The sequence below is a fragment of the Pleurodeles waltl genome, chromosome 11 (genome assembly GCF_031143425.1).
Source record: "Pleurodeles waltl isolate 20211129_DDA chromosome 11, aPleWal1.hap1.20221129, whole genome shotgun sequence".
Taxonomy (NCBI): Eukaryota; Metazoa; Chordata; class Amphibia; order Caudata; family Salamandridae; genus Pleurodeles; species Pleurodeles waltl.
The window spans coordinates 935,916,534-935,936,347 of NC_090450.1; the positions used below are offsets into that span (position 1 = coordinate 935,916,534).

The window sequence follows — 19,814 nt, forward strand, 5'->3', positions numbered from 1 at the left end:
ACAGGCCTCCAAAAGGGAGGGGAAGGCTTTAGGGAAAAAAATCAATCAGGGACTACATCATGTTAAAGATGTGGGTGGACCCTGAGCGCTATCTTTTAGAAATAAAGGATGTGAGGGAAAGGTCTCTCATAACTCGATTCCGCCTGGGAAGCATTAGAAGTAATTTGTGTTTCCCGCTAGGTCAGTATGGGGACAAATGTATTAGACTTTGCCCCTGCGATGGGGTGTCCCATCAGACCTTGCTCCATTTTACATTGTTTTGTGTTTTTTATGCACCGTTTAGAACTCGTTTTTTATTACCTCTCCTAAGGCCCAAGGGTTTCGTGCAATATCGTCCTGCTTTTCTGTGGTTACAAATGGCCTCAGATATATTGGTATGGAAGGGCCTGGGATCATTCTTGAAGGGAGCTATCACCTGGCGTAATAATGTAGAGTTTTTAGAATGAGTTCTTCTATTTTATTGTTTTTTATGAATGTGGTTTTTATATGTTCATATCTATGATGGGTGTTTTTATCATATATGGTTTTATTGGTATATTAATAATGTATTGGTGATTATTTGCTGTAATGGATGAACTTTTTCATACCGAATAAAAGTTTTCTTTCTTCTTCTTGTATTGTTTCCTATTCCACTACTGCAGACTTCCCCATGTTGTGTGTGGTTGGTACCATTAAGGCTTATAAGGCAATGATGGAAGACATTCTCTCCCCTCCTCTCTCTGCCCCCCCCCAATTGCCCCCCCTCCCCAACACCACACACTGCCATCAGAAAACCCCATGAGGCAGTCTCTTCCCATACATACACGGTCTGTGAAATCAGAAAACAAAGGGAGGGAGAGGAAATATTCCAGCTAGAAAAGACCGATAGAAGGAGCAGCGCTTGATGAGAAAGATGTGTAAGGCAAATCCTAAGTACACTAGTAATGAGGAAGTAGAAGGCAAATAATAAAGATGAATAACAAGGGAGAAAAAGGAGACAAAAACAGAACAAATATGAAGGAACAAACTGAGGAATTATAGTGCCACAACATGAATTCGAAATGGGTTAGAAGCATTTCTACTTAAGGAACATTTGTTTTTAGCGTTGGTGTCAATACGTAAAATGAGTTAAGTGGTTTTGGCTAAGTTTATGGAGGGTTGTGCTTTGGCTGCATTGGATATTGGTGCACCATCTACTCCCATCTTAAAGTAATGAACAAAAAAGGGGGCATTTGATACAGCTACAAAGAGTGCAGAATACAATGTGTGTAACAAGACTGGAAAGGATTAAATGTTTCAAGTTGTCCAGCTATTCTAAATCTGACATAAAACGCTCCAAACACTTTAAAAAGGAAGGACTTAAATGAATTTAAGGAAATTCCTAATGCAAATTGAAGACTCTCTCTGATTAACTGCATCATATGATCCCAAAGGCTTCACCACTTGTACACTTTGGCCAGGCCCCAATGGTAAGCACCAAATGCTGCTGGCTAGAGGTTTCCAAATTTGCTCATTAAAAGGCTCACCCTGAGCAGCTCCAGACCGATCCACAGAGCTCTGTTCAGATGCCAGTGTTTCCATCAGCCATGGCAACAAGTCATCAAAGCAGGACTCTCCCATTCCCTTCACCATTGCCCCCAATGCCTTGGCAGACACTGTTCGCACCTGGAAGGGTAGAGAAAAGAGTAACTAAACACAGGCAGTGAGCGATACGGGACAACATACAAGGAATGTATGCAAATATACCTTTTCTGTCTGCAATCCACACTGACAATCACCCATGTTAATGAGGATGCCAGACAAATGTTCACATATTTGCAGATCCCAAATATCCCTCATCAGGGAATTAAGGTATATAACAGCAAAATTAGGCAAATAATCTCTTACCTCTGGAACAGGGTCAAGCAAGGAAGCCTTCAGCCCAGGTGTAACACTGGGCAGGTACGGAGCCAAGTCCTAAAACAAGCACAAAGAGAATTAAGAGATGAGGTAAATTAACTTCATCACATCCTACAGGCTGGTTTTGGAAAAAGCACTAAGCGATACATCTCATACTCAAGAAACAAATCAGAGTGTGCTTTCAAATATAGAACTTTCTACAGTTTCATTCACACAATATCAATCATTACCCAAGTGTAAAGTCCAGTCAGCTTTCTACTCAAGCCACATAGCTCTTATCTTCAATTCCATGATTATTCAACAATCACAATAACCTTTTTAGAAGCCAAGCAAAACTACCATGAATTAGTCTTCAGATCCCCTTCACTGCTAGCATCAAAAGGTTGCTCACTCGTATAGCTCTATGCACACCCCAGTAAAACCAACCCAGCCCCACATGCAAAGTATTGTTACACTCCATATATCCATTCCTCAAAATGACTAGGACTAATAATTTGCAGCAAACATTTTCATTTGATAAAATTAAACATTAGAACCAAGCCCATATGCTAAACATTGAGCACAGCTGCGCAAATATGCCTGTATATAAACACAGTCCTTTATTCTGTCACTTTCATCACTACCCATCCCTAGCCCATCTTGAACCCATGCCATTTGCATCCCTGTACACAAGGTACATCAAATACAAATCAGCAAGAGCCAATAGATAAACCTAATAGATTTTGCACAAAATTGCTACTGGTCAGTGCTGCAGTTAAAACCATTTTAGCTGGAATGGTTCTACAACTGTCTTCAGATACCTCCAAATTACTGCTGCATTCTCATACACAAACAAACTGCAGGCATCCATTCAACTGTTTATTTTGAAATGAGGCCACTAGCAGCAGAAACACCAACAACTATCCTTATTTTAGCCACACAACGCCAAATCTGCTTACATGAATCACCTGTTCTGTACTGCCATCCTCCTCTGTCCTCCCTGTATAAGAATGAAACTACCAATCCTATCACTTAATCTGAACTTGTATGTTAGAAGCATTCTTTTATTCTCAAGTTTTATTGCCACTACCCTGCACATTTCCAGCTGTTGAGTCATAGAATCCAATGAACACCTCTCCCCTCATATTTACATCTTCCTACCTTTTGGTCTGTTAGAGAGTACATGTTTCCAATGATCTGAGCAGCCATTTTCCTGGTGTCTGTGGAACGGTCTTGGAATGCTCTCTGAACAATGGGCATAATCAAGGCAAGAGATGGTGCATCAATGAAGTGAACAAATTTAGTGTCCAGCAGTGTCTGCAAACATTTATGAGTCTTCCTCGAAGGATCAGTCAGAGCATCCAGTAGAATAGGAGAAATGGCTAGAAAGTGAATACATTTACATCTTTATTTAAAATTTAGTGCACACACGCTTTTAAAAAACAAATTACAGTGCACATTTTCATTACAGCAATAAGAAAATGTATTATAAGGAAAAGATTACTTAACTGATGCAGGAAACTACCCCTTTTTGACATGGTCACCCCACCTTTTGCCACTGGGACGGAGGTATTTCAACAGAAGGTGCACTGAGTTCCTGCTAACCAGGTCATCTGAGCCAGTGCTCTTTCCCTATAACAAGGTACACTAATCTGAATTGTGTACAATTGACACACACTTTAGCACCCCTATATGTACCTAGTAAATGGTACCCCTGGTAGCTAGGGAATGGGTACTAAAGAGGGTCCATAAGGGATGCAGCATGTATTATGTCACTTCAGGAAGCTGGCTTTCTAAATAGTGCACTAAAATGTAGTAAACTGTGCAGAGCGTGAGGTGGATCCCCAATTGGTATTGCAGAGGCAAAAGTAGATAGGACTAATGCTCTGTTTGTGGTAGTGTAGCTGAAAGATTAGGCTTAACAGAGGGTAGTGCTAAGCATTTATTGCACTCACAGAGGCAATAACTGAGACACACACTCAAAGAATAAATCTAAAACCAATTTAGAAAAATAACAATTATTTTGATAAATGTTTAAAACCCAAGAACTTAATAATCAGGTGAGTAGACTTTTAAGTATAAATACTTTGCAGTTTCAGAAATAGACAGTGCAATTTTCAGATTTCTTCTCAATGTTATCCTATGGAGGAAAAACAATGTTCAACAAACATAGGTTAACAAAGACTTACGAAGCCAATTTCAGTGAGTTAGGGTAAGTACTGGGCACTGACCAGAACCACACCAACAGGTCACACTGGGCAGCTGGTTGCAGAGGTGCAGTAAGGTGTAAGATGCCCAATAGTTTCCTAAGGGAGTTTGACCCAGTGATAAACAGGGTGCAGGCTCTGGCTGGAAAGCCAGTTGGGGACAACAAACATGTAGGTAGTAGACTTGGGGTGCTCGGGGACATAGGTACACAGTTGGTCCTCTTCTCCTGTGCCCAGGGGTGATGGATGCAGACGTGTCCTTAGGCATCTGGTTTTCCCATCCGAGAGCACTCATGGTCAGAGGGTCCTGTGTGTTGAGGCTGTAGGCGTCGTGGGGGAGTCCGGCAGGGGTAGACTCAAGCTCTGGACGTTGTTGGCACTGATGACCCACATCAGCTGGGGTCAGGGGTCACAGGTGCAATGGTTGCTGGAGCTGTCGTGTTTTCTCTCACCACAAGCCTGTGGGAGGGGGAGCCTTGGTGCAGAGGCTGCAGGCCAAGTTGGGTGAGATCACACTGGACTCGGTTTCTGTGCAACTGGTGACCCACGTTGGCACAGTCGATTGGCTTCACCTCGGGTCGTTGATTTCGGGTGCAGTAGTCACTTCTGGTGTCAGGTTTCCAGGGCTTCAGTAGCTGTAGAGCCTTTTCTTTAGAGTTTCTTGTTGCAGGGCAAGTCTGCTGCCCACAGGAGACCTTAATCTTTATTGAAGGCTGGACGAACTGGCTTCTTGTGCAGCATCCTTTGAGGTCAGCAGGTAGGCCAGAGGTGCTGGATCCAGGTCAGCGGCTGCTTCTTTTCCTATTCTGCGGGTGCAACACTACTTTGTCCTGGTCTTCTTAGGGTGTCGAAATCTGGGTTTAGGGATGCCACCTAAATATTCAATTTATAGGTGTTACAGGGAGTGCCAGGCGGTAGCCAATGGGCTGACCACCATAGGGTGACTACACCCTTCTTATGACCATTTCTGCTGGGAAGTGGGCATAACCCTAACCCTAGTGGCCTAGTTCCTCCCAAACAAGATAGAGGAATTTAAAAAGTAGAATCCACTTCAGTTTGTCCACCTTAGGGGTGGGACTGGCATGAAGTGGGTATTCCTAATTCAACTAATATGGTCAACTGTGCTGCTGCCAAAAGAGGGGTTAGGACAGGGGGGGATGGACATATCCACCATCAGGAGAGACCTGGGTTGCATTACAAAGGTGGCAAGGCCTTTGAAGCCCCCTCCGGAATGTCCATCTTGCCTGGGATAGGAGATCACACTCTGACCAGCGCAGGCCTTTGTCTCAAGCCGACGAGAGCGCTGGCTCTCACCTTGGGGGGGGGGGCATGAAACGCATCTATGGTGGCATAAATTGGTCAGGACCAGTCAGTCAGCCCACTTGTGGCTACTAGGTGTTTAGGGGCACCTCTAAGGTGCCTTCTGTAAGGAAATGCCTCCTTGGCATGGTTGCCCCCTGACTTTTTGCCTTTGCTGATGCTATGTTTACAATTGAAAGTGTGCTGAGGCCTGCTAACCAGGCCCCAGCACCAGTGTTCTTTCCCTAACCTGTACTTTTGTATCCACAATTGGCAGACCCTGGCATCCAGATAAGTCCCTTGTAACTGGTACTTCTAGTACCAAGGGCCCTGATGCCAAGGAAGGTCTCTAAGGGCTGCAGCATGTCTTATGCCACCCTGGAGACCTCTCACTCAGCACAGACACACTGCTTGCCAGCTTGTGTGTGCTAGTGAGGACAAAACGAGTAAGTCGACATGGCACTCCCCTCAGGGTGCCATGCCAGCCTCTCACTGCCTATGCAGTATAGGTAAGACACCCCTCTAGCAGGCCTTACAGCCCTAAGGCAGGGTGCACTATACCATAGGTGAGGGTACCAGTGCATGAGCATGGTACCCCTACAGTGTCTAAACAAAACCTTAGACATTGTAAGTGCAGGGTAGCCATAAGAGTATATGGTCTGGGAGTCTGTCAAACACGAACTCCACAGCACCATAATGGCTACACTGAAAACTGGGAAGTTTGGTATCAAACTTCTCAGCACAATAAATGCACACTGATGCCAGTGTACAGTTTATTGTAAAATACACCACAGAGGGCACCTTAGAGGTGCCCCCTGAAACTTAACCGACTATCTGTGTAGGCTGACTAGTTTTAGCAGCCTGCCACAAACCGAGACATGTTGCTGGCCCCATGGGGAGAGTGCCTTTGTCACTCTGAGGCCAGTAACAAAGCCTGCACTGGGTGGAGATGCTAACACCTCTCCCAGGCAGGAATTGTCACACCTGGCGGTGAGCCTCAAAGGCTCACCTCCTTTGTGCCAACCCAGCAGGACACTCCAGCTAGTGGAGTTGCCCGCCCCCTCCGGCCAGGCCCCACTTTTGGCGGCAAGGCCGGAGAAAATAATGAGAAAAACAAGGAGGAGTCACTGGCCAGTCAGGACAGCCCCTAAGGTGTCCTGAGCTGAGGTGACTCTGACTTTTAGAAATCCTCCATCTTGCAGATGGAGGATTCCCCCAATAGGGTTAGGATTGTGACCCCCTCCCCTTGGGAGGAGGCACAAAGAGGGTGTACCCACCCTCAGGGCTAGTAGCCATTGGCTACTAACCCCCCAGACCTAAACACGCCCTTAAATTTAGTATTTAAGGGCTACCCTGAACCCTAGAAAATTAGATTCCTGCAACTACAAGAAGAAGGACTGCCTAGCTGAAAACCCCTGCAGCGGAAGACCAGAAGACGACAACTGCCTTGGCTCCAGAAACTCACCGGCCTGTCTCCTGCCTTCCAAAGATCCTGCTCCAGCGACGCCTTCCAAAGGGACCAGCGACCTCGACATCCTCTGAGGACTGCCCCTGCTTCGAAAAGACAAGAAACTCCCGAGGACAGCGGACCTGCTCCAAGAAAAGCTGCAACTTTGTTTCCAGCAGCTTTAAAGAACCCTGCAAGCTCCCCGCAAGAAGCGTGAGACTTGCAACACTGCACCCGGCGACCCCGACTCGGCTGGTGGCGATCCAACACCTCAGGAGGGACCCCAGGACTACTCTAAGACTGTGAGTACAAAAACCTGTCCCCCCTGAGCCCCCACAGCGCCGCCTGCAGAGGGAATCCCGAGGCTTCCCCTGACCGCGACTCTTTGAACCTAAAGTCCCGACGCCTGGGAGAGACCCTGCACCCGCAGCCCCCAGGACCTGAAGGACCGGACTTTCACTGGAGGAGTGACCCCCAGGAGTCCCTCTCCCTTGACCAAGTGGAGGTTTCCCCGAGGAACCCCCCCCTTGCCTGCCTGCAGCGCTGAAGAGATCCCTAGATCTCCCATTGACTTCCATTACAAACCCGACGCTTGTTTCTACACTGCACCCGGCCGCCCCCGCGCTGCTGAGGGTGAAATTTCTGTGTGGACTTGTGTCCCCCCCGGTGCCCTACAAAACCCCCCTGGTCTGCCCTCCGAAGACGCGGGTACTTACCTGCAAGCAGACCGGAACCGGGGCACCCCCTTCTCTCCATTCTAGCCTATGTGTTGTGGGCACCACTTTGAACTCTGCACCTGACCGGCCCTGAGCTGCTGGTGTGGTGACTTTGGGGTTGCTCTGAACCCCCAACGGTGGGCTACCTTGGACCAAGAACTGAACCCTGTAAGTGTCTTACTTACCTGGTAAAACTAACCAAAACTTACCTCCCCTAGGAACTGTGAAAATTGCACTAAGTGTCCACTTTTAAAACAGCTATTTGTCAATAACTTGAAAAGTATACATGCAATTTTTATGATTTAAAGTTCCTAAAGTACTTACCTGCAATACCTTTCAAATGAGCTATTACATGTAGAATTTGAACCTGTGGTTCTTAAAATAAACTAAGAAAAGATATTTTTCCATAACAAAACCTATTGGCTGGATTTGTCTCTGAGTGTGTGTACCTCATTTATTGTCTATGTGTATGTACAACAAATGCTTAACACTACTCCTTGGATAAGCCTACTGCTCGACCACACTACCACAAAATAGAGCATTAGTATTATCTATTTTTACCACTATTTTACCTCTAAGGGGAACCCTTGGACTCTGTGCATGCTATTCCTTACTTTGAAATAGCACATACAGAGCCAACTTCCTACACCTTCTGTGTGCATTCTTTAGTAAATCCATCACTGGGGATGGTAAGGGTTAATTATTCTGAGATGTTTCATACCAAACATCCCAGGATTCAGAGAAGCCATCATGTAGGTGGGGAACTTGTAATGACCAGTGTCCAGCATATGCATTTAAAATGGCTTCCCTGTGCACTTACTAGGTCTCAGAATTGACAGAGACATAGTAGGGACATATATGCTCATGCATATATGCCCGCACATGTGCCTGGATGCACCCAGCTTTAGGGGTGACTTACACCTGGCACAAGGAGTGATAGGGGACCTGGCACACAGGGAGATGTGTTTTCAATTTAGCCTACACCAAAACACATAGTCTGCAATGACAGCCATGTGTGAGAGAGGTGAGGGGTCACAATTGGTGCTGCAGCCCTCAGAGACCTTCCTTAGTACCCCAGGCACCTGGTGTACCATTTACTATGGACTTACAGTGGTAAGTAAAGAGGTTTCCAATTGTGCAAAACAAATGTACAGTTTTGGGGAAAGAGATCTGGCACTGGGGACATGGTTAGCAGGCACCCGAGTCCACTAACAGTCAAAGCCACATCAGAAACCAGGCAAAAAGTGGGGGCTAACCATGTTAAAAAGGGTGCTTTCCTACAGCTACTCTAAGGGTTCTCCCTACAACCTGCATGCAGACTGCCATTGCAGGCTGTGTGACATGGTGGAAATCATGAGTGAAAACATGACATGGCACACCCAGGTGCCATGCCAAAGTCACTGCGTATAATATATTTAAGTCACCCCTACAGCAGGCCTTAAAGCCCTAAGGTAGGGTGAGTCTATTTCATGTGAGGACACATCTGCATGAGCAGGTATGGCCCTGCAATGTCTATAGGAAACTGGACTTCTTTGTAGATAACCCACACTTTTCTGATCCCTTAAGAACTATTAGATTCTGTTTTTTGACTAACAGTGCACTGAGACCTGCTAACCAGACCTCAGTGTCATTGCTTCTTCTCTTAAAACAAGGTAAGTCTGATTGTTTCACAATTGGCAAAGGATTTTAGCACCCCTGTGAATCCCTAGCAAATGGTACCTCTGGTACCTTGGGCATAGGTATCAACGAGGGTCCCTAAGAGCTGCAGCGTATATTATACCACCCTATGGGGCCCACACACAAATTGCACACAGCCTGCCACTGCAAGTCAAGGTGCAAACCCTGAGTGAAAGCAAGACAGGGCACATTCATTGTATGACATGCCAAAGTCACTGAATCTATTATATGTAAGTCACCGCTACAACAGGCCTTAAGAGCCCTAGGGCAGGGTGCATCATAATAAGTGTGAGGGCGAGTCTGCATGAACAGATATGCCCCTGTGATGTCTAGTTCTGATGCTAGATAACACAAGTGACCGGGCAGCCATCTTAGGACATATAGTGGACACTGGTCAGCACGAGAGACCCAGCTACATGATGGCTGAACAGAATATAGTGGTGTTTGGTATCAAATGTCTCATCTTAATAAATCCATACTGGTACCGGTATTGGATTCATTATGACATGCACCCGGAGGGCACCTAAGAAGTTCCCCCTGAAACCTACTAGCCCTCTAGTGTGCTGGCTGACTCGTACCAACCAGCCTGCCACCATAGACAAGTTTCTGACCCCTGAAAGTGAGAGCCCCTGCTCTTCGAGGTCAGAAATGATGCCTGCTGTGACATGAGGTGTTATCACCTCCGCCAACATGATAGCTAGTAAATTTGCATACCAAGGCCAGGGACTTCAAAGTCCCGGTCAGCTTTGATATGTGACCCCAGCTTCCCCCTAGACCTGGGAGAGGCAATCTCCTGCCCTAAGGCCCTTTTGGCACCAGGACAAGTGGTAAATTAGATATTCAGGAGGCATATTGAACTTGCAGGCGCAATACACCCCTAGGGTGGACAGCCTTAAGTGAACACGAAAAGGAGAATTCCACCATCTTGTGTGCAGTGGAATTAGGTACTCAGGGACAGGGTGATGCCCACTCCACACAGGAGGCTGTCATCTAGGCGGTGTAGTGACCCCAAGGATAAGTAGCCAATTGGTTACTACCTTTCACTCCCCTTAACGCCCCTAAATTGAGTACTCAGGGGACCCCCTGACACTCGGAAAGTAGATCAAGTTACTACTTGACTACTGGGAACCGAGGAAGAAATAAGACCTGCACCAAAGATTGGCACAAAACCCCACCAGGCTGCTTGCACTTTGGCAACCGCTGGACCAACTTCACAAAGAGCTGGACAACCGCCCGAAAAACCTTGGAGGACTGCCCAGCACCTCAAACAACCAGGAACGATCTCCCTTGGAGAAGAGGAGCTGCTTCTCTGCATCTGTAGACAGTTTCCAAGGTCTGGTACTCTGTCCTGTTGGCCATCGGGCCCTCAGAGGGAACAAAGAGCCAGGAACAGATTGTTTGGAGTCCAGCACTGACACTTCGCTGAGGTCCCCAGTTGCTGAACTGCCCTGGAGGCTCAGTGCACCTATAGCAGGGGTACTGGACCCCTTGCAGCAACCAAGGCTTACTGGTGGGCCAATCCGGATTCCAACAGCACCAAAGCAGACCTACAGTCAAGGGATGTCAGGATCCAAAAAGCCAATCAGGAGAGTGGCCCCATTACCGTATCACAGCTCTTTACCAGGTCAACAAGACTCAGAGTAAGTCTCAGACTATTTTGACCTAATCCCTCAAAACACCACTGCACCCGAGTCTGATGGATGCGACGGTGGCCATGGAGTCCTGAGACCCTTACAAGCAAGGGCATATCTGCATGGGCAGATATGCCCCTGCTATGTCTGTCGATTCTCAGACATAGTAAGTGACCAGGGAAGCCATTTTTAGTACCTGGCTGGACACTAGTCACTACGAATTCCACAGCTACATGATGGCTTCACTCAAGACAGGGATGTTCGGTATCAAACATCTCGTTTTGGTGAACCCACACTGATGGCAGTGTTGGATTTACCAATACATGCATCCAGAGGGCACCTTAGAGGTGCCCCCTGAAAAGCTACTAGTGTGTTGACTAACTGGTCCTGACTGGCTCAGACACCTTATCCACGTTTCTGACCCCCTAAGGTAAGAGCCAGCATTTTCGGAGGCCAGAGACAAAAGCCTGAACTAGGTGGGGGTGTTGACAGCTCCTCCAGACAGGATGGACATTCCAGGGCGGAAGCTTCAAAGGCCTAGTCGCCTTTGTAATGCAACCCAGGTCTCTCCAAATGGTGGAGATGACAAGCACCCCTGTCCTGACCCCAATTCTTGGCAGCAAGACAGGCAGGAAAATTAGTTAGATTAGGAGGTGGGTTGACATCATACCAGTCCCACCCCAAAGGTGGGTGAGCTGAAGTGGATACCACTTTTCAAATTCCTCTATCTTGATTTGGGGGTGGAATTAAACCTCTAGGATCAGGGTTATGTCCACTTCTCAACAGAAGTGGTCATAAAGAGGATGTAGTCACCCTAAATGTGGGCAACCCATTGGCTGCCACCTGGCACTCCCTGTAACGCCCCTAAATTGAGTATTTAGGTGGCACCTCTGAACCCAGATCCTGACGACCCAAGAGTACCAAGGACAAAAAAAAAAAAAGTCACACCCGTAGAAGAGGAAGAGTCGCACCCCCAGAAGAAGAGAAGAGAAGCAGCTGACCTGGTACCAACCCTGCCGACCAGTCTGCAACCCTCGACAGACTCTGCACCAAAAGATGGCTCATCCTGAACTGAGCCTCCAGAAACTCAGGAGGAATGCCTGCCTTCGACAAAGCAGATCTGCTCCCCAACCAACTCTAAAGAAAGGACTCTAGCCTCCGGATACACAAGGACTCGACACCTGAAGTCACCACTGCACCCGCAGCCACCGACCCGAGTGGAAGTGGAACTCCGGTGCCAACAAGGTTCCCCAGCTACCCAAAGACCAAGTCTGCAAACCAATTGGAGATCCACCAGACTCTCTACACAGTCTACTTTTAGTGCACCATATAGAGAGCCAGCTTCCTAAAGTAGGTCTGCGAGCTTATTTGAGAATGGCCATGCACTCAGATGGAAGATTCAGGTATCCAAATTGTATGACCTTAGCAGGCAATTCTCTAGATTCAGAGATTTGGCATCCGAGTGCCTGATTTCTCCATGTTTCTGTGTGAGAAGGTCCGGCCTGTTGGGGAGCTTCTTATGGGGAACTACAGAGAGGTTTAGAAGAGTGGTGAACCACAGCTGGTGAGCCCAAGTGGGAGCTACTAGGATGCACGTGAGAGAAGTTTGCCTGAGCCTCAGAACCACAAATGGAAGAAGAGGGAGAGGAGGAAACACATAGGCAAATGTCCCTGACCAATTCATCCATAGTGCACTGCAGCTCGACTGTGGGTGTGGGAACCTGGAGGCAAAGTTTGGGAGTTTTGCGCTATCTGCGGCTGAGAACAGATCTACTTGAGAGAATCCCTATTTGCAAAAGTTTGGGAGGAAGACTTGCAGGTGGGGTTCCCACTTGTGGACTTGTTGCTGCATCCTACTGAGGAGTTTGGAAACATCACTGTCCTTCCTCGAAGGTACTTTGCTAAGAGTTTGATGGTGTGACGGGGAGCCCAGCGTCAAATGATTTGAGATAGGTGTGATAGTTGTGGAGAATGTGTCCCTCACTGTTTTTGTAGGTAGTACATGGTTGTCATCTTGTCAGGCCAAACGAGGACAACTTTGCCAATCAGGTGAGGTAGGAAAGCTTTCAACGTTAGGTGAACAGCTAGAAGCTTTAGGTAGGTGATGTGGAGACCCAGGTGTTGGTCTCTCACAGGCCCTGCACTGTGAGATTTCTTAAGTGTGCACCCCACCCCGTGAGTGATGTGTCCATTGTTACAATAGCATGTGGAACAGGGTCGAGGAAAGGCAGTCCCTGCAACAGGTTGCTTGTGTTCCACCACTGCAGAGAGTGATCAGAACGGGGCCCAATCAACACGGAATGGTCCCAGTCATCCTCTGTCTGAGACCACTGTTGAGCTAAAAACATCTGCAATGGGCGCATGTGTAGTCATGGATGAAGTACTATGGCGATGGAGGAGACCATCATGCCTAAGAGGCGCATAACTGTCCTGGATGTTAGCTGCTGATATGGTTGAAATTGAAAATTGTAATCAGCATTTGAAAGAACTGAATCCATGCAGGATTGGGTTAGTTCATGCCTATTTCTACATTTAGGATAGCTCCTAGATAAGGCTCGATATGGAGGAGTTGGAGGTGAGACTTGGTGGCAATGATGGTGAAGCCTAAGTGATGGAGATGATCTACCTTATCCGAGTGTGGTTTAGACACCTTTGATTTCTGCTTTGATAAGCCAATCGCAGCTATAGAAATATGTGAACTTCCCCTCTGTGCAGGTGTGCATCTACCACTGCAGGGCACTTCGTGAATACTTAAAGTGCAGTAGTCACCCCAAAAGGGAGGAACTTGAATCGGTAATGTTTTCTAACATTATATCAGCTATCTACTTAGTACATTGAGATGGGGAAATGGGCGCCCTTTAGGTCTAGTACAGCAATAAAATCACCTTGCTGTAGAAGTGGGGTAACATCCTGAAGGTTTACTATGTGGAAGTGTTCTGAGAGGATGTACTGGTTTAGCAGCCTGATACCTAGAATGGGCTGTAAGGAACCATCTTTTTGGGGTATTAGGAAATATAGAGTACACTCCTCTACCTTGCTGATGAATGGGGACGGGATGTATTTCACCTTTGTGGAGGAGGGCTTTGACCTCTTTCAGTAGTGTTTCATGTTACACTGAGAGCCTGTGTTTCCGAAGTGTAATGTTTGGAGATGTGGTAGTGAGTTCCAGACAATAACTGTAAGGAAATGCCTCCTTGGCATGGTTACCCCCTGACTTTTTGCCTTTGCTGATGCTATGTTTTGATTTGAAAGTGTGCTGAGGCCTGCTAACCAGGCCCCAAGCACCAGTGTTCTTTCCCTAACCTGTACTTTTGTTTACACAATTGGCACACCCTGGCATCCAGGTAAGTCCCTTGTAACTGGTACCCCTGGTACCAAGGGCCCTGATGCCAGGGAAGGTCTCTAAGGGCTGCAGCATATCTTATGCCACCCTGGGGACCCCTCACTCAGCACAGACACACAGCTTGCCAGCTTGTGTGTGCTAGTGAGGACAAAACGAGTAAGTCGACATGGCACTCCCCTCAGGGTGCCATGCCAACCTCACACTGCCTATGCAGTATAGATAAGTCACCCCTCTAGCAGGCCTTACAGCCCTAAGGCAGGGTGCACTACACCATAGGTGAGGGCACCAGTGCATGAGCATTGTGCCCCTACATTGTCTAAACAAAACCTCAGACATTGTAAGTGCAGGGTAGCCATAAGAGTATATGGTCTGGGAGTCTGTCAAACACGAACTCCACAGCACCATAATGGCTACACTGAAAACTGGGAAGTTTGGTATCAAATTCCTCAGCACAATAAATGCACACTGATGCCAGTGTACAATATATTTTAATATACACCCCAGAGGGCACCTTAGAGGTGCCCCCTGAAACCTTAACCAACTACCTGTGTAGGCTGACTGGTTTTAGCAGCCTGCCACACTCGAGACATGTTGCTGGCCACATGGGGAGAGTGCCTTTGTCACTCTGTGGCTAGTAACAAAGCCTGCATTGGGTGGAGATGCTTATCACCTCCCCCTTGCAGAGCTGTAACACCTGGTGGTGAGCCTCAAATGCTCACCCCCTTTGTTACAGCACCACAGGGCATTCCAGCTAGTGGAGTTGCCCGCCCCCTCCGGCCACTGCCCCACTTTTGGCAGCAAGGCCGGAGGAGATAATGAGAAAAACAAGGAGGAGTCACTGGCCAGTCAGGACAGCCCCTAAGGCAACCTGAGCTGAAGTGACTCTGACTTTTAGGAATCCTCCATCTTGCAGATGGAGGATCCCCCCAAAAGGGATAGGAATGTGACCCCCTCCCCTTGGGAGGAGGCACAAAGAGGGTGTAGCCACCCTCAGGGCTAGTAGCCATTGGCTACTGCCCTCCCTGACCTAAACACAACCCTAAATTCCGAATTTAGGGGCTCCCCTGAACCTAGGAACTCAGATTCCTGCAACCTAAGAAGAAGAGGACTGCTAAGCTGAAAAACCCTGCAGAGAAGACAGAGACACCAACTGCTTTGGCCCCAGCTCTACCAGCCTGTCTCCCCACTTCTAAAGACACTGCTCCAGCGACGCTCGCCCCAGGGACCAGCGACCTCTGAATCCTCAGAGGACTGCCCTGCTCTAGAAGGACCACGAAACTCCAGAGGACAGCGGCCCTGTTCACCCAAGACTGCAACTTTGTTTCCAAAGAAGCAACTTCAAGACAACTGCGTTTCCTGCCGGAAGCGTGAGACTTGCTACTCTGCACCCGACGCCCCCGGCTCGACTTATGGAGAAACAACACTTCAGGGAGGACTCCCCGGCGACTACGAGACTGTGAGTAACCAGAGTTGCCCCCCTGAGCCCCCACAGCGACGCCTGCAGAGGGAATCCCGAGGCTCCCCCTGACCGCGACTGCCTGACTCCCAGATCCCGACGCCTGGAAAAGACTCTGCACCCGCAGCCCCCAGGACCTGAAAGATCGGAACTCCAGTACAGTAGTGACCCCCAGGAGGCCCTCTTCCTTGCCCAGGTGGTGGCTACCTCGAGGAGCCCCACCCTTGCCTGCCTGCATCGCTGAAGAGACCCCTTGGTCTCCCATTGATTTTCATTGGAAACCCGACGTGTGTTTGCACACTGCACCCGGCCGCCCCGTGCTGCTGAGGGTGTACTTTCTGTGCTAACTTGTGTCCCCCCCGGTGCCCTACAAAACCCCCCTGGTCTGCCCTCCAAAGACGCGGGTACTTACCTGCTGGCAGACTGGAACCGGGGCACCCCCTTCTCCATTGAAGCCTATGCGTTTTGGGCACCACTTTGAACTCTGCACCTGACCGGCCCTGAGCTGCTGGTGTGGTAACTTTGGGGGTTGCTCTAAACCCCCAACGGTGGGCTACCTTGGACCCAAACTTGAACCCCGTAGGTGGTTTACTTACCTACAAAAACTAACAAATACTTACTCCCCCTAGGAACTGTGAAAATTGCACTGTCTAGTTTTGAAATAGCTAATTGTGATTATTCAAAGTTCCTAAAGTACCTAGCTGCAATACCTTTCATTTGAAGTATTACATGTAAAATTTGAACCTGTGGTTCTTAAAATAAACTAAGAAAAGATATGTTTCTATACAAAAACTTATTGGCCTGGAATTGTCTTTGAGTGCGTGTTCCTCATTTATTGCTTGTGGATGTACAACAAATGCTTAACACTACTCCTTTGATAAGCCTACTGCTCGACCACACTACCACAAAATAGAGCATTGGTATTCTCTTTTTGCCACTATCTTACCTCTAAGGGGAACCCTTGGACTCTGTGCATACTATTCCTTACTTTGAAATAGTGCATACAGAGCCAACTTCCTACATTGGTGGATCAGCGGTGGGATACAAGACTTTGCATTTGCTGGACTACTCAGCCAATACCTGATCACACGACAAATTCCAAAAATTGTCATTCGAAATAGATTTTTGCAATTTGAGCTATTTTTCTAAATTCTTAAAAGTCCTGCTAGGGCCTTGTGTTAGTCCCTGTTAGCATTTCTTTTAGAGTTTAAAAGTTTTTTGAAAGTTTGAATTAGGTTCTAGAACTAGTTTTAGATTCTTAAAAAGTATTCCAACTTATAGAAACATAATGCCTGGCGCAGAAGAGAATGTGGTGGAACTCGACCTCACACCTTACCTCCATCTTAAGATGAGGGAGCTAAGGTCTCTCTGCAAAATAAAGAAAATCCCAGTTGGCTTAAGACCCTCCAAACAACAGCTCCAGGAGCATTTGGAAGAGTTTGAAAAAGCCAACCCCTCTGAGGATGACAACCCAGAGGATGAGGATAGTGACCTGGAGGAGAATTCCCACCTCCCAGTCCTAACTAGGGAACCCAGGGACCCTCAATCCCTGATTCCAACTGTGTTAGTCAGAGATGCTGCTTCCCTCACAGGAGGGGCCAGCACCTCTGAAATCACTGAGGATAGCCTCAGTGAAGATGACCTCCTGTTAGCCAGGATGGCCAAAAGATTGGCTTTGGAGAGACAGCTCCTAGCCATAGAAAGGGAAAGACAAGAGAGGGGCCTAGGTCCCATCAATGGTGGCAGCAACTTAAATAGGGTCAGAGATTCTCCTGACATGTTGAAAATCCCTAAAGGGATTGTAACTAAATATGAAGATGGTGATGACATCACCAAATGGTTCACAGCTTTTGAGAGGGCTTGTGCAACCAGAAAAGTAAGCAGATCTCACTGGGGTGCTCTCCTTTGGGAAATGTTCAATGGAAAGTGTAGGGATAGACTCCTCACACTCTCTGGAAAAGATGCAGAATCTTATGACCTCATGAAGGGAACCCCGATTGAGGGCTTTGGATTCTCCACTGAGGAGTATAGAATTAGATTCAGGGGGGCTCAAAAAACCTCGGGCCAGACCTGGGTTGATTTTGTGGACTACTCAGTGAAAACACTGGATGGTTGGATTCAAGGCAGTGGTGTAAATGATTATGATGGGCTGTACAATTTATTTGTGAAAGAACACTGTAGGAAGTTGGCTCTGTATGTGCTATTTCAAAGTAAGGAATAGCATGCACAGAGTCCAAGGGTTCCCCTTAGAGGTAAAATAGTGGTAAAAATAGATAATACTAATGCTCTATTTTGTGGTAGTGTGGTCGAGCAGTAGGCTTATCCAAGGAGTAGTGTTAAGCATTTGTTGTACATACACATAGACAATAAATGAGGTACACACACTCAGAGACAAATCCAGCCAATAGGTTTTGTTATAGAAAAATATATTTTCTTAGTTTATTTTAAGAACCACAGGGTCAAATTTAACATGTAATATCTTATTTGAAAGGTATTGCAGGTAAGTACATTAGGAACTTTGAATCATTTCAATTGCATGTATACTTTTCAAGTTATTCACAAATAGCTACTTTAAAAGTGGACACTTAGTGCAATTTTCACAGTTCCTGGGGGAGGTAAGTTTTTGTTAGTTTTACCAGGTAAGTAAGACACTTACAGGGTTCAGTTCTTGGTCCAAGGGAGCCCACCGTTGGGGGTTCAGAGCAACCCCAAAGTCACCACACCAGCAGCTCAGGGCCGGTCAGGTGCAGAGTTCAAAGTGGTGCCCAAAACGCATAGGCTAGAATGGAGAGAAGGGGGTGCCCCGGTTCCGGTCTGCTTGCAGGTAAGTACCCGCGTCTTCGGAGGGCAGACCAGGGGGGTTTTGTAGGGCACCGGGGGGGACACAAGCCCACACAGAAATTTCACCCTCAGCAGCGCGGGGGCGGCCGGGTGCAGTGTAGAAACAAGCGTCGGGTTCGCAATGTTAGTCTATGAGAGATCAACGGATCTCTTCAGCGCTGCAGGCAGGCAGGCAAGGGGGGGCTTCCTCGGGGAAACCTCCACTTGGGCAAGGGAGAGGGACTCCTGGGGGTCACTTCTCCAGTGAAAGTCCGGTCCTTCAGGTCCTGGGGGCTGCGGGTGCAGGGTCTTTTCCAGGCGTCGGGACTTAGGTTTCAGAGAGTCGCGGTCAGGGGAAGCCTCGGGATTCCCTCTGCAGGCGGCGCTGTGGGGGCTCAGGGGGGACAGGTTTTGGTACTCACAGTATCAGAGTAGTCCGGGGGTCCTCCCTGAGGTGTTGGTTCTCCACCAGCCGAGTCGGGGTCGCCGGGTGCAGTGTTGCAAGTCTCACGCTTCTTGCGGGGAGATTGCAGGGTCTTTAAAGCTGCTCCTTGAAACAAAGTTGCAGTCTTTTTGGAGCAGGTCCGCTGTCCTCGGGAGTTTCTTGTCTTTTTCGAAGCAGGGCAGTCCTCAGAGGATTCAGAGGTCGCTGGTCCCTTGGAAGGCGTCGCTGGAGCAGAGTTCTTTCGAAGGCAGGAGACAGGCCGGTGAGTTTCTGGAGCCAAGGCAGTTGTCGTCTTCTGGTCTTCCTCTGCAGGGGTTTTCAGCTAGGCAGTCCTTCTTCTTGTTGTCGCAGGAATCTAATTTTCTAGGGTTCAGGGTAGCCCTTAAATACTAAATTTAAGGGCGTGTTTAGGTCTGGGGGGTTAGTAGCCAATGGCTACTAGCCCTGAGGGTGGGTACACCCTCTTTGTGCCTCCTCCCAAGGGGAGGGGGTCACAATCCTAACCCTATTGGGGGAATCCTCCATCTGCAAGATGGAGGATTTCTAAAAGTTAGAGTCACTTCAGCTCAGGACACCTTAGGGGCTGTCCTGACTGGCCAGTGACTCCTCCTTGTTGCTTTCTTTGTTCCCTCCAGCCTTGCCGCCAAAAGTGGGGGCCGTGGCCGGAGGGGGCGGGCAACTCCACTAAGCTGGAGTGCCCTGCTGGGCTGTGACAAAGGGGTGAGCCTTTGAGGCTCACCGCCAGGTGTTACAGCTCCTGCCTGGGGGAGGTGTTAGCATCTCCACCCAGTGCAGCCTTTGTTACTGGCCTCAGAGTGACAAAGGCACTCTCCCCATGGGGCCAGCAACATGTCTCTAGTGTGGCAGGCTGCTGGAACTAGTCAGCCTACACAGACAGTCGGTTAAGTTTCAGGGG

At 48.0% G+C, this 19,814-nt stretch overlaps 1 protein-coding gene across 2 annotated transcripts in view; it reads right to left on the reverse strand.

Annotated features, from left to right (window-relative positions):
• Positions 1-19,814, reverse strand: part of GCN1 (GCN1 activator of EIF2AK4) — a 1,158,386-nt gene that overhangs the window by 308,961 nt on the left and 829,611 nt on the right. For both annotated transcript variants that reach the window (XM_069215038.1, XM_069215039.1), the window contains exons 38-40: positions 3,019-3,239; positions 1,867-1,935; positions 1,506-1,644 (exon numbers count right to left, since the gene is read on the reverse strand). In XM_069215038.1, the coding sequence (XP_069071139.1) occupies positions 1,506-1,644; positions 1,867-1,935; positions 3,019-3,239 (429 nt within the window). The remainder of the gene's footprint in view (positions 1-1,505; positions 1,645-1,866; positions 1,936-3,018; positions 3,240-19,814) is intronic.